General features: G+C 40.6%; 1 protein-coding gene across 2 annotated transcripts in view; it reads left to right on the top strand.

Annotated features, from left to right (window-relative positions):
• Usp47 (ubiquitin specific peptidase 47) overlaps positions 1-25190 on the top strand; it is an 86709-nt gene extending 61519 nt beyond the window's left edge. For both annotated transcript variants that reach the window (XM_052201122.1, XM_052201111.1), the window contains 14 exons: positions 1976-2088; positions 2987-3091; positions 3747-3954; positions 5680-5795; positions 7412-7531; positions 8785-9562; positions 15892-16067; positions 16397-16477; positions 17943-18058; positions 18333-18451; positions 20777-20907; positions 22444-22491; positions 22582-22712; positions 23767-25190. In XM_052201122.1, the coding sequence (XP_052057082.1) occupies positions 1976-2088; positions 2987-3091; positions 3747-3954; positions 5680-5795; positions 7412-7531; positions 8785-9562; positions 15892-16067; positions 16397-16477; positions 17943-18058; positions 18333-18451; positions 20777-20907; positions 22444-22491; positions 22582-22712; positions 23767-23941 (2417 nt within the window). In that variant the 3' untranslated portion in view covers positions 23942-25190. The remainder of the gene's footprint in view (positions 1-1975; positions 2089-2986; positions 3092-3746; positions 3955-5679; positions 5796-7411; positions 7532-8784; positions 9563-15891; positions 16068-16396; positions 16478-17942; positions 18059-18332; positions 18452-20776; positions 20908-22443; positions 22492-22581; positions 22713-23766) is intronic.
• The last annotated feature ends 248 nt before the right edge of the window (positions 25191-25438 follow it).

The raw sequence follows: 25438 nt of genomic DNA, 5'->3' as shown, positions 1-25438 counted from the left end.
GACCTTGTCTCAAAATAGTAATTTTAATGAACCTGAGGCCATAGCTCAATGATAGAGTTCTTAGTTAAAGTCCCAGAGTTCTAATAACCAGTACTCCACACAGGCAGGCATGCAGTCACACACACACACATCTACACACAGACAGAGGTGGTTGGAAAACTTTCTCTTCATTAAGATTAGGTATTACTTTAAGGAAACTTATACCCTGTGCCACATCACAGTTCACCAGCTGTGTGTTCTAGAGCAAATCACTTGACTTTTCTGAGTCTTTGCAGATTTGTAGACTAGAAATGATGACACCTTATAGGGTTGTAATACATGAATGGAAGCACACTTTAGGGTCTTGCAGCATAGCCAGTATGCTTGTTTTAGTTTCGAGCTTTGGGGTTCTTTTAGTATCTACATAGTTTGTGAGGCCTCCAGATGGCCTGAAATACTGCAGAAATTGTTTATTTAATAGAGTTAAGTAGCTCTCTTTATTTAAAGATCAAATAAATTTTTCTAGTAAAAAAATATTTTGTTATATTTTATTAAGAAACCCAGGGTGGGAGAGAAGAGGACTTATGGGACATATGGGGAGGGGGGGAACTGGGAAAGAGGAAAGCTTTTAGATTGTAAACAAAGAATATAGAAAATAAAAATATATATTAAAAAAAAAAAAGAAACCCAGGGTGGGCATCAAGATGGCTCAACTGGTATGAGATGCTGTTGCCAAGTCCCATGACCTGATTTCAATGCCCAGAAGCTTCAGAGCTGCCCACTGACCTCCCAAAAATAATTCTTAATGTAAAGTATTTGTCCTTTTTTTATTTTTTGATTGTTATTACTTTAAGTTTTTTATCTGGGGGGGAGGGAGGTTCCTTGCTAATTCTTACTGATTCACAGTGTTGCAGACATACTAGGATGTGTGTATGTTTGTATCTAGACACATACGTAGATGTTGAGTTATCCCATATTTTTATAATTCAAAAAAGTAATCACTAACTTTGATCTCAGTGTATTTATTTTTAGTAGCAGATGTACTTATATATCTGTTTCATAACAAATATATTTTTTGTTCTCATTTTCATGAACAAAAGTTGGATTGTGTACTCGCCAGTTTATATTTCAAGACCTGAAGTAGTTTGGCTTAGAGGCAAAGCCAGGGTTGTAATCCATGTATCCTGTGGACTTTCAGCTCCTCTTGGTTAACTAGTCCACTCTTGTTCTCTTGTAAACACCAGGGGGCACTGTGTCACCAGATTGGGAAGGCTTTTTAACTAGTTGATTACAGGAAGGTGTTCATACAGCAGTGAGGGAAAAAGGGAAGTGTGTTGTTGTTGTTGTTGTTGTTGTTGTAAAACTAGAGCTGAGTTCTGGAAACATTGCATTTTTACTCTTTACCAGTTCTATTGATGGATGATACTGGTAGTCATTATTCTCCTTAAAAATCAAATAGTCATTGGCCTTATTCTAGTGTCCTGATTTCATATTGTTTTGAATATGCTTTTAAGTCACATGAAACTGTGGAGTCACCAGTTCTGTGCCTCTGCCTTCTTTGGTTAGAAGGCAGCTGAAGGGCTGCATTGAGGAAGGAGGGAAGGTAGTAATGCTATCAGAGTGTAGTGACAATTTCAGGAGTAACATTTACTCATTTGGATTACATTCTAGGCAACAACTTTTAGGCCAGGTGTTTTAATAAGCTTAAGGAGCTGAGGTCTGAAGTAAAGTTGCCCAAGCCCACAGAGTTCCATGGTGATAGCACAATTTGAAATAAAAAAAAAAAAATGGCTTAAAGTTTCCAAGGCTTTTTTAAAATTTTGGCATCTTGTTGGGTTCTAGGATTTGAGCCATTTACTAGATCTGAATATGGTCTCACTATCAATACCTCTTCACTGTTGCCTGGAAGAATATCTCTGCTCCACATTGAGAGGAAGCACAGTAGAACAAGAAGTGCACAGGAGACTGCTCTGAATAACACTGTTTATGTTCCTAGAATTCCTAGAAGTAGACGAGTACCCAGAACACATTAAGAACCTGGTGCAGAAGGAGAGAGAATTGGAAGAACAGGAAAAGAGGCAACGAGAAATTGAACGCAACACATGCAAGGTTTGCGTCCATGTTTGTGAGTGGCAAGTGCTGCTCAGGTTGGCTCTTCTGACTGCTGTTGTTCTCGTGGTAACTCAGTCAGTTCGGTGGTCATCAACTAGGTAGTGTGGCTTTACCACAAGGAGAAGCATGACTTGATACTGAAGCCTGGTGATGTGTAACATGGCGGTCAGTGTTTCTGCAGCTGTGTGAGGCAGGCGTTCCCATGTCCTGGGGAGGGAAGGACTGGGAAACATAGAAATGGAGGCACATTTCAGCTACCATCCTTTTGCCCTCACTGTTCTCTCGTAAACCTTACACAGGACTGGGGACATGCTCAGAAGTAAAAAGCACTGGCTGCTCCTCTAGAGGACCTGGGTTCAATTCCCAGAACCCACATGACAGCTCACAACCACCTGTAACTCCAGTTTCAAGGAGTCCAACATCCTTTCCGGCCTTCAAGGGCACCAGGCACACACGTGGTGCAGACAGACATGGACACAAGCGAAGCACCTATACACATTAAATGTTTTTTAAGTATATTCAAAACTTAATATTCTTGGAGATAATTTCTCTTAGAGAGATAACCTTGTGAAATTCTTACAGATATTATAAAAATTTTGAGTAGAAGCATATTAATCATTGTTTTCCAAATTAGAAAAGAAAAAAAGATTATAAATCAAAAAAATTGCTTACATACAATTATATGGTTGTTGATAGTAATGTTTTGAATTTTTTAAAGACATACTACTTAATCATTGTCAATTAGTTACAAATACAGACAGTAAGAATACTTCCAACTATGTTTTTTTGGTTTTTAATTACATTGTTTTGACAATGAAGAAAAGTGCTATCTGCCAAAGGATTCAGCTGTGACACTTGACCTAGTGAATTGATGGTGATATTTTCTGTTTTGTAGATAAAATTATTCTGTTTACATCCTGTGAAACAAGTAATGATGGAAAACAAATTGGAGGTTCATAAGGATAAGACATTAAAGGAAGCAGTAGAAATGGCTTATAAGGTATGTTTAATGAATGGTTGGACTTTAATTTTGATTGCACCAAAGCTTTATAGTTGAAATAGATGATTAAAGGACCTCAACTGTTAACTGTTAACCTTCCTCCATCCTCCAACTCTTCTTTGGACTATACTCAGTTGATTTTGAAAACTAGTCAACCTTCTGAATCCTGAAATTAGGATTAGAAACACATTTATTTGTGCTTTCTGTTTACTTAGCAGGTATCTGTTGAATGCCTTCTGTATGAGCCATTAGAGATAACAGAAGGAAGACATGGTCTGGATTTCATGGAATTTATAATCCATTAGGAAATTTTTTTATAATGATTTGCAATTATTTTTTTAGAATAAATGTAATCATAGTGTAAATCATTAGTAAATTGAGATAATCCTGCAACTGTAAACATGATAAGGACACAACGTGTCATTGTATAGTTTATGTGATTTTAGGAATAATGAAAAGTGGTAATTAAATATATCTAAGCCAGGCATGGCTGCTCATACCCTGTCATCTTAGCATTTAAAAGGTGGAGACAAAAAGATCAAGTATTCAAGGTCATTTTCATTTGTATAGTGAATTCAGGGCCAGCCTGGGTTACAAGTGGTTCTTTTTCCAAAAAAAATCTGTTTTTATTTTGTGGGGGATTGTGTTTTGTTAGCTGATGGATTTAGAAGATGTGATTCCCCTGGATTGCTGTCGCCTGGTAAAATATGATGAGTTTCATGATTACCTGGAGCGCTCGTATGAGGGAGAAGAAGATACACCAATGGGGCTGCTTCTAGGAGGAGTCAAGTCCACATACATGTTTGATCTGCTGTTGGAGACCAGAAAGCCTGATCAAATTTTTCAGTCTTACAAACCTGGAGGTAAGCAATTTTATACTCAAGTTATAATGGACTTTAAATTATTGTGATCAAATATTTTGTTCCTAAAAGCAAATATTTAAATGTTTAATATGTTCTTAAAGTGTGCATAGTTTTGACAGGTTGAGAAGTAGTCAGCAATGAACTTGAAGTCCAGTCCAGCTTTGCTGGGCTTGTTGGCACGTGCTGTGATTCCAAGAGCGGGGAGAGGCTGAGATGGGCACATCCTAAGTTCACATGAACAACGTTTTTAAGACCTATACACAAAATTTAAATAATGAACCATAGCAACAAGAAAACACCTCACAGTCTTCAGTAGGTTCCCTTCTTTAATGTGGAGTGCCTGTTGGATTATGTAAAATGCCTTGGTGATCAGTTGAGCTCCCAAGAGTATCTCTGCCACCATCTTTCCTCTCCTCCTCTTTCCCCCTTCTCTCTCCTATTCCTTATGGAAGCCATATACTTCCTTGCTTTGTACAGCTCTGCTGTCCAAAGTATATTAAGTATACTCATCTCTGAAGAAACCTGCCTATCTCTCATTTCTGAACCCTTGGTGGTGCTTGCATTAGCCAGACTCTGCACTTTGTATAGAGTCCCTTTAACAGATTTTTCCGAACGGGGTATTACAAAGATACAGTAACTAAAGAATTACATGAATCAGTAATAAAACCAATTTCTAAAACATGACAAGGCCATCAAGATGACTCATAGAACGAGAGAACCAACTCTCACAAGTGTTCTCTCTCTCGTGTGTGTGTGTGTGTGTGTGTGTGTGTGTGTGAGATATAACACCTCAATGCAAATAAATAAATAAATATTAAAAAGGTTTTAAACAGACTTTAAATATGATGATGTATATTAATATTTAAGGAGTCATCTCTATTATTCATTATTCATCAAGATTTTAGACTATTTGTCATTTAAGTGAGCAGCATAAGGGGAAAATTGAGAAGTAACAGTAAAACAAAATAACTGCTAAATGGAATGCTTGGCAGCTGTTTCTTTCTGCAAGTGACTAAAATTTAGTTATAAATATGATCTAAAAATGAAAGAAAAACATATATTACACTAGGTTGGGCAAAGAATTCTCCATGGGATTTGAAGTATGGTTTTTTGTTTGTTTGTTTGTTTGGATTTGGTTCCTCCCCCCCCCCCCCCCCAGACAGGTATGGTTTCTCTGTGTAGCTCTGGCTGTTTTGGAACTCACTCTGTAGACCAGGCTGGCCTTGAACTCAGAAATCCGCCTGCCTCTGCCTCCCAGAGTGCTGGGATTACAGGCGTGTGCCACCACAGCCCGGCTGAAGTATGTTTTTTAAGGACAGCAATAAAGTCCTGAATGGCTCACTGGGTTGGTTGCAAGCAGTTGGGCCTGTCTTCCCCATTAGCATTTATTTTGCAGCCTCTACTTCCATGTATGCTTTCAGTGCTGTGGTTTAGTTTCTATTTGGAAATTTTTGCATATATATTTTACATTTGCTCCTAAGCAGAAGACCAACAAACACCTGAATTGTATTTTTGAATATGTGTAATATAACAAAGAGTACAGAGTTCAAAAATAATGCTTTTTAATGAAATTAGATGGATATAATATAAACCTACTATATTGAATAATGAGAGCATACTTTCTTTGCCATCTATTAGAAACACATTTAGAATGAACTACTCACTTAAAGTACAGTTTTTAAAAATTAACCTCCAGCTACATTTTTATGTTTTTCAATGTGATAGAAGTGATGGTGAAAGTTCATGTTGTCGATCTGAAGGCAGAGACTGTCGCTGCTCCTGTAACAGTGCGTGCGTATTTAAATCAGACAGTTACAGAGTTCAAACAGCTGATCTCAAAGGTAAGCGGTAAAATTAGACCATGGATATTTTTGAGTTCTTGCTGCATGTACAGATAGATCTCTGTGGTAGTTGCAAGTTGTAAGTTTTCCCTTAAAGGGGCAATATTTATAGGCAGAACACAACTGAAGTAGAAGGGACACTTCAAGTAGAAGAAACAGAGTGAGCAGCTTTGGGGCGTGGAACAGTACCATTAACCCAGACAATAGTTTGAACTGGGTTTCAGTGAAGCATACACTAGGGTTGTGAATTCAGTTTGTTTCACACAAGGGCTTTGAACACTGATGGGGCTCTCATTAGTGTAGCAGTAAATAGACCCATTGGGTTTAGTGGTATATCAAATCTGTGCTACAGAATGGTAAGTCCAGACACTAAACTGGTGTTGAAGGTGCATGGAGGCTGAGTTTGGGGTGGCTCTGAGGAAGCTGCTTAAATCACTCAGAGAAGGCAAATGGCCAAGAAGCACATAGCGAGTGCCAGGCTGCAGTTGCTACGTCTCAAAGGAAGACAGAAGTACAGTGAGTTGTTCGTGTTTATTAGTTTACTTTGTAGGCAGGATCTTACTGTATACTGCTAGCTGGCCTCAAACTCATGTAGACCAGGCTAGTCTTGAACTCATAAATACCTACCTGCCTCTACCTCCTGGGTGCTGGGATTAAAGGTATACACCACCAGTCCAAAAATGTTTGTTTTTAATTGCATTTATTTATTTTGTGGTATGTGTGCACTCTAGCTTAGTGACATGTTAACTGTAACAGTGAGGTGGGGGAAGCAGACATGACAAGAAGAAAGTGTTGGATTAAATAGTGGCTCAGAACATAGGCTGATTCTGAATGTTTGAGTTGGAATGAGATGGTGAAAGCATTCGGAGTTCTTTGGACAATAGACTGAACCATGTGAGACAAGTGACTGTTCTCTTTCAAGGGTCCCCTGCTAAGTACCTTAAACACACACACACACAACACATGCACACTTACACACACACACACACACACACGTAGAGTTTGTCAGCCTTCCTTAGTACCCAGTGACTGCAAGTTTAAAAAGTTTGAAGTACTATTGTCAGCCCTCTGCCTTATCTTATAACCCAATATCTAGGGATTTTAATTCCTGTGGACCAGGGTTATTGTGACCATTAGTAAGTGTTCTGGTTGTAAGAGATCTTGTGAGGTCTGTTGGGGTTGGTGGCTGTTACTGTGTTTAAGCAATAACCGCTAAAAGATTTCCATCACTGTTGGCAGTTACAACATCAAAAGAAAAATCATAATTGCTAACTTGTGTACACGCATACCAGGTGATTGTATGGCTCTATACATTTAAAATAAGTGCATGTGGCACTTATTTTAAATGTATAGAGCCATACAATCACCTGAAACTTTGTTCTAGTTTCTATCATAAATAATATGGAGATGACTAAGAATTTTAACTTTGAGTAACCAAAAATTGTTAAATCTCCACTTAAAATTATTTTCCTCTGACAGTTCTTCTGATGGCTCAGGGTAGATATTAGGATTAGCACCTAGGGTCCTGCTCTCCTCAGCATGTCTTCTCTCCTGAAGTATCTAAATCCAGGTAGAATTCTTCTGGGACGCACTCTCTACTGACACTCTCATTGCAGGCCACGCACTTACCTGCAGACCCCATGAGGATAGTGCTGGAGCGCTGCTACAATGACCTGCGCCTTCTCAGCATGCCCAGCAAGACCCTGAAGGCTGAGGGCTTCTTCAGAAGTAACAAGGTCTGTCTTTATCTTTTCATCGTGTCTCCTATGCTGGTAACAAATGGAGAAAAGCTGAGGATTTATTGTAAGCCTGGCTGCAGCCAGTACTGTCCCCATCTGCCTGTCTGAGAGTAGCCTTTGAGTCCACACAGCCTTCCCAAATTTCCTCCTGTGTCATTCAGTCGGCCTTTCTCTGCCTGACTCAGCCTCTCTGCTGCTCCTTTGACCTCTGCCCAGGAGCACTTTTTCCTGTTTCCCTACCTTCCTTTAGCTGTCGAACTCTGGTTTGACCGTCTTTCTGAGCCTTTGTGATTGAGCCTGTCTCCTCAGTAACTGTCTCCCTAATTTCCATCTTTGAGTTCCCTGCTAAGACAGTCCTTCACACCTCATTAAAGATGTACTTAGGAGACTCTCCCACCCTTGTCCCCTTTACCCACTCTATGTGCCATGTTTGCTTCATGCTGTGCTCCATCCAGACTCTCCCTGCTGACTGTCTTCTGTTAGCACGCTTTCCAGTCCTTCATTTTGGTGCATCTGTACTTAACACATGCAGTCTTCTTAATATCTTTTTATTAATTCTGTATTTTCCTTGTGTGTGTGTGTGTTTGTGTGTGTGTGTGTGTGTGTGTTATTAAAATGCAATCTATGGACTGACAAGAGCACTCATCAGAAAAGAGACACTTGTGGCCAAGCATGACAACCTAAATTTGAGCCCATGGACAGATATGGCAGAGAGGAGAATTGACTCCCTCAAGTTTCTTCTGAACTCTGCATGTGTGCCACACACCCATACACATATACACACTCATGTGCACAATAAAACGTTTAAACCATAATAATGATAGTTTGGGGTAAAGAGTGCCAGAATGATCCTTTCCCCCACTTTTTTCCTGAAATGGTTAACTAATAGCTTGAATTTGTAACATTTATTAAATAGTAATAGCTTTTTATGCAAAACACAACATACTGTTAATTATTGCCAAATCTTAGATTAATTTTTGTTTTGCTTTGTTTGTTGGAGACAGTCTCTTGTATTTGTCCTTAGCTGGCCTTGGACTCATTACATAGTTCAGGCTAGCCTACGACAGTTATCCTGCCTCTATTCTCCAATTACTGAGATTGGGTATGTATTACCATGCCTGGTCAAATTTATGCATAATGTCACAGATTTTATAACATGCTGTATACTGCCTTTTATTGGTAAGATGTGCTTATGAAAAATAAGAATGCTACTAACATAGTACGGAGTGTAACTCTAATTTACTGTTTAGGTGTTTGTTGAAAGTTCTGAGACAGTGGATCACCAGGCAGCCTTCACAGACTCCCACTTGTGGAAACTCCTGGATCGACATGCAAATACAATCCGGTTATTTGTTTTGCTGCCTGAACAATCTCCAGGATCTTATTCCAAAAGGACAGCATACCAGAAAGCTGGAGGTGATTCTGGTAATGTGGACGATGATTGTGAAAGGGTCAAAGGACCTACAGGGAATTTAAAGTCTGTGGATGCTATTCTAGAAGAGAGCACTGAAAAACTCAAATGCTTATCACTGCAGCAGCAGCAGGATGGGGACAATGGAGACAGCAGCAAAAGCACTGAGACAAGTGAACTTGAAAATATTGAATCCCCTCTCAATGAGAGGGGCTCTTCCACCTCTGTGGATAATCGAGAACTTGAACAGCACATTCAGACTTCTGACCCAGAAAACTTTCAGTCTGAAGAACGCTCAGACTCAGATGTGAATAATGACCGGAGTACAAGTTCAGTAGACAGTGATATCCTTAGCTCCAGCCACAGCAGCGACACTTTGTGCAATGCAGACAGCGCTCAGATTCCTCTGGCCAATGGACTTGACTCTCACAGTATCACAAGTAGTAGAAGAACTAAGGCAAACGAAGGGAAAAAGGAGACATGGGACACAGCTGAAGAAGACTCTGGGACTGACAGTGAATATGACGAGAGTGGCAAGAGCAGGGGGGAAATGCAGTACATGTACTTCAGAGCTGACCCCTACACTGCAGATGAAGGCTCTGGGGAAGGACACAAATGTATGTACTTGAGAGCAAGGCTCTTTGAAACAGTTCAGTGTGTTTCTCACTTCAGCGTTGATTAGCAATTCAGTGCTTAGCTCTAAGACCACTTTACATGGACTATAAGATAATTGAGTTTTCTTTCATTTGCAGTCCAGTACTTTAGGCAGTAATTGCATTAAGTTAGGTAGAAGAGTATCCAATGTTAGGGAAGTCTATGTTAAGAATGCCAAGGAATACTTACAAGTAACATACACTCTCACTACTTAAGAAGCCAAATACTTTAAAGATTTTATTTTTGTTTGAGAAGTTTATGTATGTATATTATTGTGTCTTGATCAAATCCACCCCCTATTCCCTCTCCTCTAAATCATTTCCTATCCTCACCACCACTTTTCCCTACCAACTTCATGTGCTATGTTTAAACCCATTGAGTTCACTTAGTGCTGTCTATACGTGCATGGGTATAGGGCCATCTGCTGGAGCATGAGTAGCCACTCAGGAGCTACATCTCATAAGAAAACTTGATTCTTCTTTCTCTAGCAGATATCAGTTACCAGTAGCTCTTCAGCTAGAGTTAGGACTGTGAACTCTGCCCATCTGTGCTGGGATTTTGGCTGTCTTGATCCTGTACAGATCTTGTGCATCCAATCACAACCACTATAAGTTCATGTGTGCAATGGCCTTGTCACATCTGGCAAATACTGTTTTATATTTTACTACAGACACCTGCTGCCTCTGGCTCTTAGAATTTTAATAGCTCCCCCCCCCCCTTTCTGCAGTGTTCCTGAGCCTTGGAGAGAGTATATAATGTAGCTGTCCCATTTAAAGCTGAGTACTCTCCATAGTCCTTCATTCTTGTACAGTAACCAGCTGTGGTTCTCTTTTAATTACCATCTATTGCAAAAAGAATCTTCTCTGATGAAGGTTGAGAGATGTTATTACTCTATGAGTATAAAGTTATAAGTATGTAGGGGGAAGTTTATGTCCATTTAGTAGAGTGATAGACCCTTTAGGGCCTGTGACTTAGTCAGCAACCGGATTTTGCACCAGTTAATGAATGGTCCCAAACATGAGTTCTGTTATGTGGAGCAGTCTAATCAGAAAGTAGTTATTCCCATTAATATATGCTGCACCTGGGCAATGCTTGCCAGGCCTGTCCTTATTGTAGCTCACCAGGTTCACCAGCTGGGAAAGACAACTGATTATTTTTCTCCCCAGTAGCTTGCACAGAACCTTCCAGCATTTTGAAAGTTAGCCAAAAGAGAAGAAACTTCCAGATCATTGCCAGCTTGATTGCTCCATGTCCTATAACTCAAATATGTGGTATATTTAGCAGTAGGGTCTAAAGGGTAACCAAGAGCAGTGGCAGTAGGCTGTGTTGTTTGAATAGCTTCAAAAAATGTATTACTCAGTTTTCAGGGGGAAAAAAATGTATATCTCTTTTCTGTGTCCCAAAGCAAGCTTTCCTACACCCTTTAAATATCCATATGCAGTGCAAAAGAAGGGAGGTTCGAGGGTAAGGGTTCACTTGTTACCTGGGTCTTTTGGTTTTGGTTTTTGTTTTCCTGTTAGGAATGAACTCAATGCTTTACCATTCAGCATATTCCAATCCTTTTACTTTGCTAATTTAATTTTGTTAATTTGGTAGTAGGCAAGAGACAAACTAGAGTTCTGAATGTTACAGATCTCAAAAAAGAAAAAGAAAAGATTCATAGCTGGGACATTGTGGCACAAGCCTTTAGTCCTAGCACTCAGGAGACAGAAGCAGGTAGGATCTCTGTGAGCTGAAGGCCAGCCTGGTCTACAGAACAAGTTCAGGGCAGCCAGGGTGTTACACAGAGAAACCCTATCTTGAAAAACCAAAAAAGAGAGAGAGATTTGTCAGTGTAAGCATTTGAGATAGGCAGTAACAACAGATATACCCACATTGTAGAACTGTGTGAGATGTAAAAAGGAACTTTAGGAAGAGCTTTTACAAAGCCACTGGCTAGAGCCACCCAGACAGTTAACGAGAAAGCTAGAATGAGGATACACTTCTTTCCCAAAGTATGAAAAGGAAGTAGCTAAAAGTGAAATGCTTATTAGCATTACTCTTTAACAAATCATGTATTAGCCTAGCTTGGTGACATGGGCCTCCTATCCCAGCACTGATGGGCCAGAGGCAGGAAGATCTTTAGGAGTCATAAGCCATCCTTAGCTACATAGTGAGACTCTGTGAAAAAACACAAACAAAGCATATATTAATACTCCCCTTATGATTTTAGTTTTCAAAATCTTATATCTCCAAGTGTCTCCAAATTAAATAAGCAAATCTTGGTGTCCTCCATTTGACAGATTAGAGGGCTGAAGCTCACAGAGGATGGAGGTCTGTCATAGGAGCATACATGTCTAGCACATGTACAGTGAGCAGAAGGACTGACACAACGTATAAGGCTTCCTTTGTTTAAAGTTTTTTTTTTTTTTTTTTTTTTTTTACTTACATTGTGGGAATGGGGGTAGGTATGTATATGTGTCAGGATATCTGAGGAGTCCAGAAGTGGAAATCGGATCACCTGAAACTGGAATTAATAGGTGGTTATAAGCTGCCCTATATGGGAACTGATCCTCTGCAAGAGCAGCAAGCCTCTTAGCTGTTGAGCCAACTATCCATTCCCTGTAAGGCTTCTAATTGAATGTGCATGGTTCCTTTACCTTTGGAAAAGAACCCCTAGATGTCAAGCCCTATATAGCTATTAGAAGTAGAAATGAGGAGAGACACCCTGTAAAGTAAAGTGCTTGCCTTGCAAACATGAAGACCTGAGTTTATTTCTCAAACACTGTAAGAACAAACAAACAGGTATAGTGGCATATACTTGCACTTGTAGTCCCAGCTCTGGGGAGGTAGAAGTAGGCAGATCCCTAGGGCTCTTGGAGCAGACAGACATTACTTAGCTAGCTCCAGACCAATGAGAAGTTCTATCTCAAAAGCAAGAGAACAGGCTCCAAAGGAGCAGCATCTGAGTGTTCTCTGGCCTCTACAAGCAGGCAGAACACATGTGCATGCAGACTTGAACACATGTGTACATACACACACACACACAAACAAACAAACAAACAAACAAACAAAGAGGAGATTTGCTCTAGTGAGATAGCTCATCAGGAAAACATGATTTCCTGCTTAGCCTTGATGACCTGCTTTTGATCCCCAGGGCCCAATGGTAGAAGGAAAGAACCAACTCCTACAAGTTGCCCTCTGACCTCCACATACACTCTAAGTCCCTTTATACATACAGAGAGAAGTCAGTAAATGGAAAAGTGTTTTCTAAAAAGAAAGAAAAGACAGTCTAAAAATGAAAACTCTTGTTTTTTTTAAATGAAAATACTCAGTAATAGAAGTGCATAGATACATTTTTTAAATAACGAGTCCTAACTAACACCAGACTCCTTTGACACCATATTATTTGTCTTATAGAAACTCAAGTGTAGGGCTCAAGAGATGGCTCAGTAGTTAAGAGCACTGACTGCTCTTCCAGAGGCCCTGAGTTCAATTCCCAGCAACCACATGGTGACTCACAACCATCTGTGATAGGATCTGACGCCCTCTTCTGGTGTGTCTGAAGACAGCCACAATGTACTCATATACATAAAATAAGTAGTTCTTTTTTTAAAAGAAAGGAAGGAAGGAAGGAAACTAGCTCAAGTGTAAAAGTGTAGACTACTGAACAAAATGGTGACAGAGGGGGTGTTGTACTAGTGCTTAAGTCTCTATCCAGGAGCCCCCTCAAAAGGCACATTAGCTTACATGAGTGAGGTCTTATCGTCCTCTCAGCAGCTGTGTAAACCCTGTTTCTTATGGTGAAATACCTAGTTTAAATAGGTTCGATTGTCTGGAGTCATATTCCTAGTAAGTTGTGCTTCTAGGATTCTACTAACCACCATCTAGTTACCATTGTCAGTTTGGCCTGCTCACAGTGAGTCAGTTCTAGTGGACCAAGAATTTCATATCCTAAGAATGTCCTGACCTAGGGAATGATTGAACTGCATTACCTCTTAAAAAACAATACAAGCCGGGCAGTGGTGGCGCATGCCTTTAATGCCAGCACTTGGGAGGCAGAGGCAGGTGGATTTCTGAGTTTGAGACCAGCCTGGTCTACAAAGTGAGCTCCTGGACAGCCAGGGCTACACAGAGAAACCCTGTCTTGGAAAAAAAACCTAAAAAAAACAAAAACAAAAATAAAACAAAACAAAACAAAACCAACGTCCTGGTGTAACCTTGTCCTGGTGTGACTTCGTTGTAGTCTATAGAGCTTAGGTATAAACAAGGAAGTCAAATAATGGATTTAGTTTATGTGCTTTGAATATTTTCCTATAATTTAGGTATCCTAAAAATACTTGAAGTTGTGTTATAAGGAGACTGGCTTGTCTTTTTCTCTTGTAAGCTTCCTTTCTGTGGTTTTTATAAGTGGAAAGAAAGGTGTGTGGTAGTCATCTCTAAAACAGTCTCAACCATGACAGCAAGTCTTTGCTGAAACTGTAAGTACAGAGAGCTCTAGTCTCCAGCTACACAACGGAACCAGGAGGTCATTGAAACGGCCGTCAGACCACCCTGCTTAGCTCCAGACTAGATTGGATCAGTAACCAACAGTGGAGTCTCCTGGGAGCTAGGAAAGGAACCAAATGGTATTCAAGTCTTTGTTGGCTCCTAGGAGCCTATGGGAGGACTGAGGCTCAGTGGAGCCTTGCTTACAAGCTTCAGCTTTTGATTTCCAGCCACTTTCCATTACACAATTCCTTCAGAATCTTCAGTGTCTTGATGAAGAGTTAATCATATATATGAAGAGTTAATCAAATATAAATTGATAAGATGAAGAGTTAATCAAATATAAATTTGTTTCCCATATGATTAACAATTGAAGACATCCCTTAACACTTAGAAGTTAGAATTCTAGGCAATTAAACATTTTAAAAACTGCCTCAGATGTTGCATAGTAAAGCCAAGCTCGTCACTGTCCATATTTTCTCCTGATTTATACTCCTTACATTCACTGATACCTGGTTATGACCAAGAAAGTAGTCAATGAAGATTAATTCACTTGAGAAAACACTCATTGTTTCATTCAGCCAGTTCAGCTGGCCTGACAGTGTAAACCATAGTATTTATGGCCTCCTGTAAAGTTGAAAGCCAGCCTAACAAGGGAGCCGTAGTGCTATTGAAGAACAGCCTGTCAGCAAGGCTGCTCTTGGGCTTGTTATCTTATTACGAGAGAAGAAGACAGAGAAGTTAGGCCTGCAACCACATGTGCCAGACTGAAGACCAGTATAGGTAGCTGCATTCTTACAAGGCACAGAGGGCTGAAGGAGGTAGGCATCAGGAAGAAATACAGAAAATAACTTACTGGACAGACACGGTGGCACACACCTTTAATCTTAACATTGAAGCAGAGCTCTTGAATCCCAGGTCAGCCAGGGCTACCAAGACCTGTCTCCAAAAAAAGTTTGCAAGAGATAATCCTAACACAATGCCAAGAAAGTTTCAGTTTAAGCCTGGGAAAGGTGAGGACAATGCATCATTTACATACAGTCCAGCCACATTATAAATATGCATTTCAGTTTGCTAGTCCAAAGGTTTTTCCAAGTAGAAATCCCAGAATTATTCCAGACACTATTGCTAACAGATTTTGAAACAGCTGCTATAGATCTGACTATAGATCTGTGCTAAAAAGCTTCCTAAATGTGTGACCTCATTGAATTCCCACAGCACTGTGCTGCTGTGCTTTTGTCTCCATTTTCCCAATGCAAGATGGGGATGGAAGCCGGTGGCTCCCTGCTTCTTGTGGCTAGTGAGCAGAGGACCAGAACTAGTGCTGTGTGAAGTGGAAACGTTTGTGTTTTAAGAGTCACCCTAGAGCAGTAGTTCTCAACCTGTGGGGTAGTCAGAAGGTAGGCATCAGGAAGAAATACAGAAAATGACCCTGCAGGAGTTGTCCAAGACCATTAGAAAATATAGATCTATATTTTCTGATCTATAACAGCATGCAAAATTACAGTTATGAAGTAGCATTGAAATAATTTCATAGTTGGGGGTCACCACAGCATGAGGAACTGTAACAAAGGGTGGCAGCTTTGGGAAGGTTGAAAACCACTACTCGAAGTTTAGTAGATTACACCTATCAAATCCTCAGTGTGCACCTGGGTTGTTTATATTTTGTTTTGCTGTTTTACCAGTGTTGTTTATTACCTAAAAATCTAGCCCAAAGAAGAGAGACTTTTTCTTGTTGATAGTATAAGCAATATGGTCTGTTTTACTTAACCCTCAGGGCTGCTTTCACATTTTTGTTCCTGTTTTGTTTGGTTTTTATACTTAGGGTTGATGGTGCATGTTGATAAGAGAATCACCCTGGCAGCTTTCAAACAACATTTAGAGCCCTTTGTTGGAGTCCTCTCCTCTCACTTCAAGGTTTTTCGAGTGTACACCAGCAATCAAGAGTTTGAGACCGTCCGGTTGAATGAGACCCTTTCATCGTTTTCAGATGACAATAAGGTTGATTGCAATAACCCTTGTAGAATTAGTCCATTTAAGAATGGGTTTGAGAGCACCTTGTAGTCCTTTCATTGTAGAAGTAGGAAGCCCCCCAGGATGGGAGGCTGGAAGCTACTGGGTGTTTACATTGTCTTTTGCTTGTTCATCCAACAAGCGTGGTTAAGTGCAAACTATGTATCAGTTGTAGTGCTGTGGAGTCAGGGGTGAAGGTGCACCAGTTCTCCAGGAGCCCATGAGATAGAGGATGGGGAAAACAGAAGCTAACAACAGAGTGAGCCTAGGTCGCTTTGCTGAGACAGTTCATCTCAAAGACTATTCTTGATTTGTAGATCACAATCCGGCTGGGGAGAGCACTGAAGAAGGGAGAGTACAGAGTTAAAGTGTGCCAGCTCTTAGTCAATGAGCAAGAGGTGAGTGCCAACACCTAAGGGTAGAGATGGCTTCTAGTCATTCATCTCTTCTGCAATACTCACTTCTGCTAGGATGGTACAAAAGTAACCTGCATCCCAGTGCCTTAGTTAGGATTTCTACTACAGCGACGAAACACCTTGACCAGAGAACAAGTTGGGAAGGAAAGGGTTTCTTTGACTTATACTTCCACATTGCTGTTAATTATCAAAGGAAATCAGGACAGGAACTTAAACAGGGCAGGAACCTGGAGGCTAGAGCTGATACGGAGGCCATGGAGGGATACTACTTACTGGCTTTCTCCCCACAGCTTGCTCAGTCTGCTTGTAGAACCCAGGAGCACCAGCCCAGGGGTAGCATCACCCACAGTGGGCTGAGTCCTCCTTCACTGATTACTAATTGAGGAAATGCTTTACAGCTAGATCTCATGGAGGCATTTCCTTAACTGAGGTTCCATCTCTAGCTTGTATGAAGTTGATACAAAACCAGCCAGGATACCCAGTAAGGTCATATTTACAAAACAGGTAACCATGAGTTAGCCCTGTGGTGTGTTGTCACACTGCTGGAGTAAGCAGGGTTTTGCTGCATTGAAAAGGAAATGCATGGTTGCTTTCTGGGAAGAATGGCACTGTACTACAAGGCAGTAGCAGCTGTCCTACTACTGACTGTAAGTGCCTTCTGCATCCAAGGTCATCATGGGTTTTGAGGCATCGCTGTAGTGTGTTCTGTGATATCACTTCCTGTAAAGACTCAGTTAAACCCCATCAGTTATCTCTGGTGTAAGTCCTGTTTAGTATTTCCAGTCTGTATATGAAGAACCAGCACAGAGAAGTTAAGTATCCTGCTCCAGTTCACACAGTTCAAATGATGGATAAAGGCGCTCAGAGCAGGCTGCTTTAGGAAGTGATCAGAATAGTTCAGTTAGCTCATGATAAGAGTGGGGCTTGATTGCCCAAAGGATGAGAAATATTTCTGAGATGCTTATACATACCATATAGAATGCTGAACAGATATGAAAGCTGTGAGCCTTTTGTACAATACCTCTATTAATTGAACAGTGTTATAACAATCACCTATTTTCACTCACATGCCTCTTCTGCCCTTTATTATATGTTGGAGATTGAGTGCATATTCTTTTATTGTAATCTACAGAACTGTGCCTCTTTCGAAATAAACATAGTTATATTACAAATATGAATGCATTATCCTAGTTAATCATCATGATAACTCTGAAAGGAAGCTATTGTCCCCAGTTTATAGATGAGAAAACTGAGGTATAGGCCATTAAGCAAGGCTGCTCACATCCACTGAACTTATGGAATAATAAGTTGTGGAATAATACTGGGAACAAAGAGACAAATCCTCAAACTCAGGCTCTTCCTGTCACACTACCCAGCACAAATAATAGCACTTCCTAACCCTTGCTTCACTGAGGCATAAGCTCTAATCATGTGTTTACATTCCTAGCCATGCAAGTTTCTGCTAGACGCTGTATTTGCTAAAGGCATGACCGTGCGGCAGTCGAAAGAGGAGCTGATTCCTCAACTCAGGGAGCAGTGTGGCTTAGACCTCAGCATCGACAGGTAAGTGAGGCTCAGTGCCCACTGCTCTCCTGCCGCTAAGCCTTCCCCACTGCAAGCCAAGGGTTGGGAGCTTAAGCAGCCATACTGGACTTCTCCCTCCCCTAAGAATACAGAATGTGATGTGCTGGAGGCTGGGCTTCTGCATCACTCCCTAAACCTAATGACTAACCATTATTTTTGTACCTTGAACACAGTTGGTTTTGGGTGTCAATTAATGTAACTATTTTAAATACTCCAAATTACAGCAGTTTTCAGTGTATTATTGTATCTTTAGGTTTCGTCTAAGGAAGAAAACATGGAAGAATCCTGGCACTGTCTTTTTGGATTATCATATTTATGAAGAAGATATTAATATTTCCAGCAACTGGGAAGTTTTTCTGGAAGTTCTTGATGGTATTATCATTGTTTTATGGAGAAATAGCAATTAGAAAGACCATGGAGCTAATGGAAGCCTGATCCCAAGCTAAGTTGTGACAAGTGCCTTGTACAGTGCCGTAGTGCTATCCTGGTCACCTCAGGCTCTGGCTCTGTGGACTGACAGGATTCTTGCCCTGTCCCTCAGACTCTTCTTTCTTTCCTTGTCCCTTTAGAAGATATTTCCTGTCTTTTCCCTTCTAATATTTATTCTTTTCTCTCATTTTCTCTTACATAAAAATTGTAACTTAAAAGTAAGATGTTTTTCATTTTTCAGGAAATTCTCTTGGTGTTTTCTGAGACACATTCTTGTTTTTTTCTTTACAACTGTTCCATATTTACCTTGAGAAGATGTTATTGAAAGTATGTCAAAGATGTTGAGAGCAGCTGTGTTAGTGACTGGGCCGCTGACGCTTGCCACTCTCCTACGGCAAGCAGGAGAGTTTAACGGCAGAAGCTCAGTCTATACTGAGTTAGAGGTCAAGGAGAGAGTGGATCTGTTTCCTTTCTTCTTGATCTTATGGAAGAGGTGTATCTTCTGCTTGGTGAGCTACCTTTGGCTTGTAGCTAGATATCACACCCCAACTTTGTTTTTATCTCCACATTGTGGTCTCCCTGTGGGCTTGTTTGTACCCTAACTTGTCCCCTTTGTAGAGTACACTAGTCATCTTGAATTGAAGTCCACCCTAATGACCTTATTTTAATTTAATTCCATAACTCTAATATGATTACATTCTGAGTTATTTGAAACTTGGACTCCATGACTTTTAGAGCAAACAGCTAGGCCCATGACAATGACCTGAAGCAGCACATGTGTATAACACAAGCCCACTTTGGCTTTCAGCACTGGGACCAAACTGCACACTCTTCATGAGTGGTGGATGGAGAGTTGGCTTCTGGGAGGTCACATTGAAGCAAACAGTTAGCTCTGTCCATGTCTGCAATCTAGAAAATATGATCACGATAATTCTTAGAGAATTCAATATTCCTTCTTACTGAATGTTTCTTATCTAAAATAGCTTAAATTTAATGTAAACTTCCACTTTATAAGTTAACTGGTGAAGCAAAGAACTATCAGGGCACCAGGTAAATGCTGCATGCAGGTGTTCTTTGGATGTCGGGTCTGAGAGAGTAACAGCCCTGTCTGAGAAGACTGAGATAGGATCAAGAAGGTCACAGGAGATAGGATCAAGAAGGTCACAGAAATAAGCCAGTGTCACAGGAGGTAGCATCACGTAGTAGATACCTGCCTTATGTCATGTCTGTATACATTTTAGCATCAAAATAAATGGGTAAGAAAGGAGTCATGTGATTAAATCCCAGCAGCATTTATTTCAGCTATAATTTACTAGATGCTGCTAGTGTCTGGTGCTATAAACATGAATAGCTAGAGACTGTCCCCCACATGCTGAATCTGAGGAATGGGCCTGCAGGTGTATGACTTGTAAGTTGCTAGTTGCTAAGAGACTAGCCACAGTAGAAATTGCTTGTATGTCTACCAGAGAAGTGAATGACAGATTTTGAAGAGCCTCTGGGTTTTAGATTCAATGAAAAATGAATTGATATTAGTTTGGGTCAATAAAGAAAATAAGATGAAGATGGCTTGATAGCAGTTTAGATTGGAGTCGGTGCTACTGGCACTGAGAGCAGCTTGAAGACCTAAAGGAGAGAGTGACCTAAAGGAAAAGCAGTCGGTTAGGGGCGCTGATGGGCAGATGATAGCTAGGGAGAGTTGTCTTCTTAGACTGGAGGGTTGTGTGTGCACCTGCTTTAAAAGAAAGAGCAGGGACTGCAGGCGTGGCTCAGCAGCTAAGTGCACTGGCTGCTCTTGCAGAGGACCCACATTCTGTTCCGAGCACTCACATAGTACCTCTAACCATCCAGAACGCCAGTTATGGAGCCGTCCATAGTTCCAGCCAGTGTTCTCTTCTCATCTCCAAGGACACCAAACATGCATGTGGTACACAGATATACATGGAGGCAAAACACCCATTCACATAAAATAAATACACAATTTTTTTAAAGGGACTGAAGCTCAGTGGTTAAAAGCTCTTGCTGCTCTTTCAGAGGACATGTGTTTGATTCCCAGCATCCACATCAGGCAACTCAACAGCCTTTTGCAACTTTATCCTCAATTAAATCCAGTACCTTCTGGCCTCCATGAGCACCTACACACACACACACACACACACACACACACACAATTTTTAAATCCTTTTTGTCTAGTTAGGAACTACAGGAAAATAAAAGAGTATAACCCCTTAGAGGAAATAAACTGCTGGGTATAACCCTGGGTGTTCTTAGGTGTGGAGAAGATGAAGTCCATGTCACAGCTCGCCATTTTGACCAGACGGTGGAGGCCTTCAGAGATGAAGCTGGATCCCTTCCAGGAGCTTGTTTTGGAGAGCAATAGCGTTGATGAGCTTCGAGAGAAGGTAAGTTCATTTATGATACACCTGTCTTTCTGTGTTATATAGGAAGTAAGTACCAGCCACTGACAACATGAGTCTTCCTTGGTCTCTTTCATACTTTGTACCACTACGGTCACTTAGAGCTTCTTATGTTTTGAGATTACTTTGTTTCATTTGTCTAGAGGAGAACTTTCACTTTTCATTATTTTGTCAACTTTGTCCTAAGTATTTAAGATTAGATAGAAGCTATTAAACTGCTGTATGACTAAATAAACAAAAGAAAGAGAATTGTTAGAGGTCCTGGGCCAGACTACTCTGAACATGCCTTGTGGCATCTGATCACAGAAGCTACACAGACTTGGGCATGGTTGGCTCTTAAAGAGGGTAGAAGAGAGAATTAAGAGGTGGTTTGCATTTTACAGTAATTAAGGTGTCTAGGGGAGGAGGAAAGGCCTTCTCCATTAGTGGCACTACTTCAGTGGGCATTTTTAAAAGCCTTTAATTCCCATAGTGCATGCCTGAAGTTCCCACACTTAAGAAGTAACAGTTGCAGTTGCCTGGCATGTGCAAGGCCCTGGGTTTAATTCCCCCAAATAATTCTAAATATATTTATATATGAAATAAAGGAAAATGATACATGTGCTTCTTAAATGTTTGGAGAAAAATACTTATGAACATGATGCTAAAAACCAGAAAAAAGATACACCCCATGAAAACTTAAATGTACCATGTGACCCCAAGTAATAATCATGAGCTTACAAATATAGCTGGAAGACAAGAAAGACAAGAAAGTATTTGAAACTTGTGTGGATCATGATGCCCCTGTGGTAGGGGATTGGTTTGGTTGAGATGAGGTCTTACTCTGTAGACCAGGCTGGCCTTGAACTCAGAAATCTCTGGCCTGTGTCTCAGCATTGAGATCAAAGGCATGTGCCACACTTGCCAGTGCCCCTTGTTTAAAAGCAGCCACTGTCTTAACAAAGAGAGCATAAGCAGCATAATCTTAAGGTGGGCAAAGGATGTAAGCAGGCAATTTGTAGAAGAAAACAAAGGCAAAAAATAGCCTCCTTGTGAGCTCTTCACGTGGTGAGGATTTAGAAAATCAAAAACTTAGAAAATTGACTTGTTGAGCTTTGGGGGTGATGGGCAAGACTGTATTTCTCTGGTAAGTTTTCAGAGTGACAGGTGTTGTCTAGGTATTGTCAGCTTCTCAGAGGAACAGAACTGCATACACCTCAGTGGATCCATGAGGTTACTCTGGATTCTGTATTTCCACATTGGCTATGTGCAGTGAGTATAGAGATAGAGTAGAACTTTGTGTTTTTAGAAATAAATGAATGTGATAAATACAGAGTTGGGTCTGGAAGAAGTATGCTAGCATGTTCTAGGGGCATGGGTTTACAAGGTGGGCAGAGAATTAGATTTCACTGTCTGCTTCTAATTTTTGGATATCAAATATATTAGTTTTAAATCCTGCTAATTTTGTTTCAGGATAAAAGGAAAATAACCTTCTTGAGAAAATTATTTGTAAAGAGCTTACATGTGACTTTTTTTTCCTAGCTAAGTGAAATCAGTGGGATTCCTTTGGAAGACATTGAATTTGCCAAGGTAAGGCCTCAGCATGTTTGCATCCCAGTGCTGGTGTGCCACAGCTGTGCTTCAAGGTGTGACTCACGGAGTCCTTCCTTCTCTCCTCAGGGTAGGGGAACCTTCCCCTGCGATATTTCTGTCCTTGATATTCATCAAGATTTGGACTGGAATCCTAAAGTCTCTACCCTGAATGTTTGGCCTCTTTATATCTGTGATGACGGTGCCGTCATATTTTATAGGTAAAGTACAACGATTTTGTTGTTGCTAGTGCTGCTGTGTTTGTGGTATTGTATCTTTACAGTGCCTTTGACACAGCAGCACTGAGCAATAGAAATACAGTGAATGCTGCACATCACAGCTTGAAGCTTGGAGTACCTTAGTTAAATTAGGAAAAAGAGCACCATATGCTGCTACACACCCTGTGACCCCAGCAACAGGGAAGTAGAGGCAAGAGGATCAGGGTTCAGAAGCAGGAGCTAAATAAATTTGAGACTCACCAGGGCTATATGAGACCCTATCTTAAACCATCCCCTAAAAAAAAAAAAAAAAAAAAAATTCAGAAGTGAGTGAAGACAGACAAGATGACCTAGCAGGTAAAGGCACTTGCCACCCTCGAGTTCCCTTAGTGGAAAGAGAAAAACAGCTCCCCCAAATTGTCCTCTGACCTTCACATGCGTGCCATGGCACATGTATACCCATTCACAATAACACATAACAAATAAATATGAAAAAGAAACCAATGAAATGAATTGTAATTGCAAGAAATTCTTTTAATCCAGTGCATACAAAATATTACGATAGCATGCCACTGACATGATTATGGGGTAGCTTATCTTCCTTCACTTGTAGATGTCTAAGAGATACTGTGTAGCACACTCCCAGGATGGCTCCATGTGGACAAGACATACAGCAGATGCTCTCTAGCTACTGTGTTGGACAGCACACATACAAAGGAAAATAGTCTGTGGAACCTGGAGGTCAGATCTAGCTTGTTGTTTTCCTGGCTTGTATCTGTAAAATGGTAACAGTGCTGGCTCTGCTGAGAATCCAGGCTATTTCCTGGAGCTCTTATCTGTTGTAAGTAGATGTCAGTAATGCTGATTGGATACTTTTAATACTCACAGGAGTTGATTCTGTGCCATTTTAAGAAATGAGTTCTGTGCACACGTGGTTCCCATTAGCAACCTAGTGCATCCTAGTGTGTCAGAGCAAGAGGAAGAGCACCATAGTATGAGATATACGTGAACAGGGTAAGTGGCCAGCTGGACTAATGCATTTGTGTTTTACAAAAAGGGATAAAACAGAAGAAGTGATGGAACTGACAGATGAGCAAAGAAATGAATTGATGAAAAAGGAAAGCAGCCGACTACAGAAGACGGGACATCGTGTGACATACTCCCCTCGCAAAGAGAAAGCACTCAAGATCTACCTGGATGGGGCACCAAATAAAGATGTGGCTCAAGACTGACTGCCAGTGTAGCCTTTCCCCTGAGGGCTCGTTTAAGTAGATGGTTCACTACTGCTGGGTAGTGCCATTTTGGCCGGACATGGTTTGGGTAACCCCATGACACCAGCACTGATTGGACCGCCCTTCACCAATCAGAAGCTCAGTGCCCAGTGGGCCACTGTCTTGACTTGGAATCATGTTGTGCACTATGGTCAGATGTACTGTAAAGCCAAGGATGTGCAAAGAGAAACAAGCAAAGCCTGCTACTATGAAGGGAGGGGGACAAGTAGATTCATTGATTGCGGACAAATGTGCACATAGCCGCTAGTAAAACTAGCCTCAAACAGGATGCTCATAGCTTAATAATAAAAGCTGTGCAAAGGCCATGAATGAATGAATCTTCTGTTTATTTCATTGATACACACATTACCTCATTGACAGTTCTGAAGCAAATGCAACTGTGTTGACTTTTAAAAAGCAGCAAAGAGGAGCTGAAGGAGTTCTTAGAACCAGCGTAGCCCTCAGAGGAATTAGGAAGGTGTGTTATTTTGTTTGACTTTTTGCGAAGTATTAAGAACCTTAGGGAGACTGCCCAGCATCTGTTTCCTCGGGCCATGCCCAGTAGGTGTGCTCAGCTGCTACAGGTTTGTGATTAGAACGAGCTGTAAGCTATGGATGTAGAGAATGTCTCCCTCCTTCCCTCGGCATGTATACAGCGGTCCTGTTGAGTTCTCCCAGCTGCGGCTCCGCTGTCTGCCAAGGTTCTTGGCCTCTCGTTCGTCATGTACATTTGTGTGCACTAAAGCTTAGCAGTCTGTCTGTGTACTCCTCGGTAAGACTTCATAGGATGTGTTTGCTTGTTAATGAGGGGTCTCTGTTCAGTATCTTCAAGATCTTTTCTCTGTACATTTATTTTCAAAGAATTGCTTCAAGTTTGAGTCTTCTAGAATGCTTGTAAAGTCCCGTTTTAATTTTTAAGAGTCGATTTGTAGTTCTGTAGTTTTAACTTTGGGAACCATCTGCCCATCATATGGAATAAAGTTTCTCGGGGGCCTTGGTGTAGACTTGGTGCCACATGATTCATTGCAGAGTGTGCTAGAGTCAGCAGGCTTCTTCTGCTCTGCTAAGTACAATTTCAAAGAATACAATTCTACTTAAACTTTGAAATAATATCTAATTTATAAAAGTCAATAAAAGGTTTTGGTAAAACTTTTTCATGCAAGATGCTGTTTACAACAATGAACATGCCAATAAAACATTTGTTCATGTTGCTGTGTTATCTTAGTCATTAACCTCGGGGCACAACAATGGAACTGGGTACAGAATGAATTTTTCGTCTTTAAATATAGTGCTTTGTTACCTGTATGGAATAAGTATCTTATTCTGTGGTGAATAAGAATATATTTACAGTGAAGTTCTCAGATCAAAAGATGTATTTAATTTCCTGACTGTTTCAAAATCAGATTTTTACCCTTTTTTTTTCTCTTAAGAAATACTTAATGAGAATATTAGCAAGTG

The sequence above is a fragment of the Apodemus sylvaticus genome, chromosome 1 (assembly GCF_947179515.1).
Source record: "Apodemus sylvaticus chromosome 1, mApoSyl1.1, whole genome shotgun sequence".
Taxonomy (NCBI): domain Eukaryota; kingdom Metazoa; phylum Chordata; class Mammalia; order Rodentia; family Muridae; genus Apodemus; species Apodemus sylvaticus.
The sequence above is the reverse complement of the archived record's forward strand: the minus strand, read 5'-3'. Positions and strand labels throughout refer to the sequence as shown.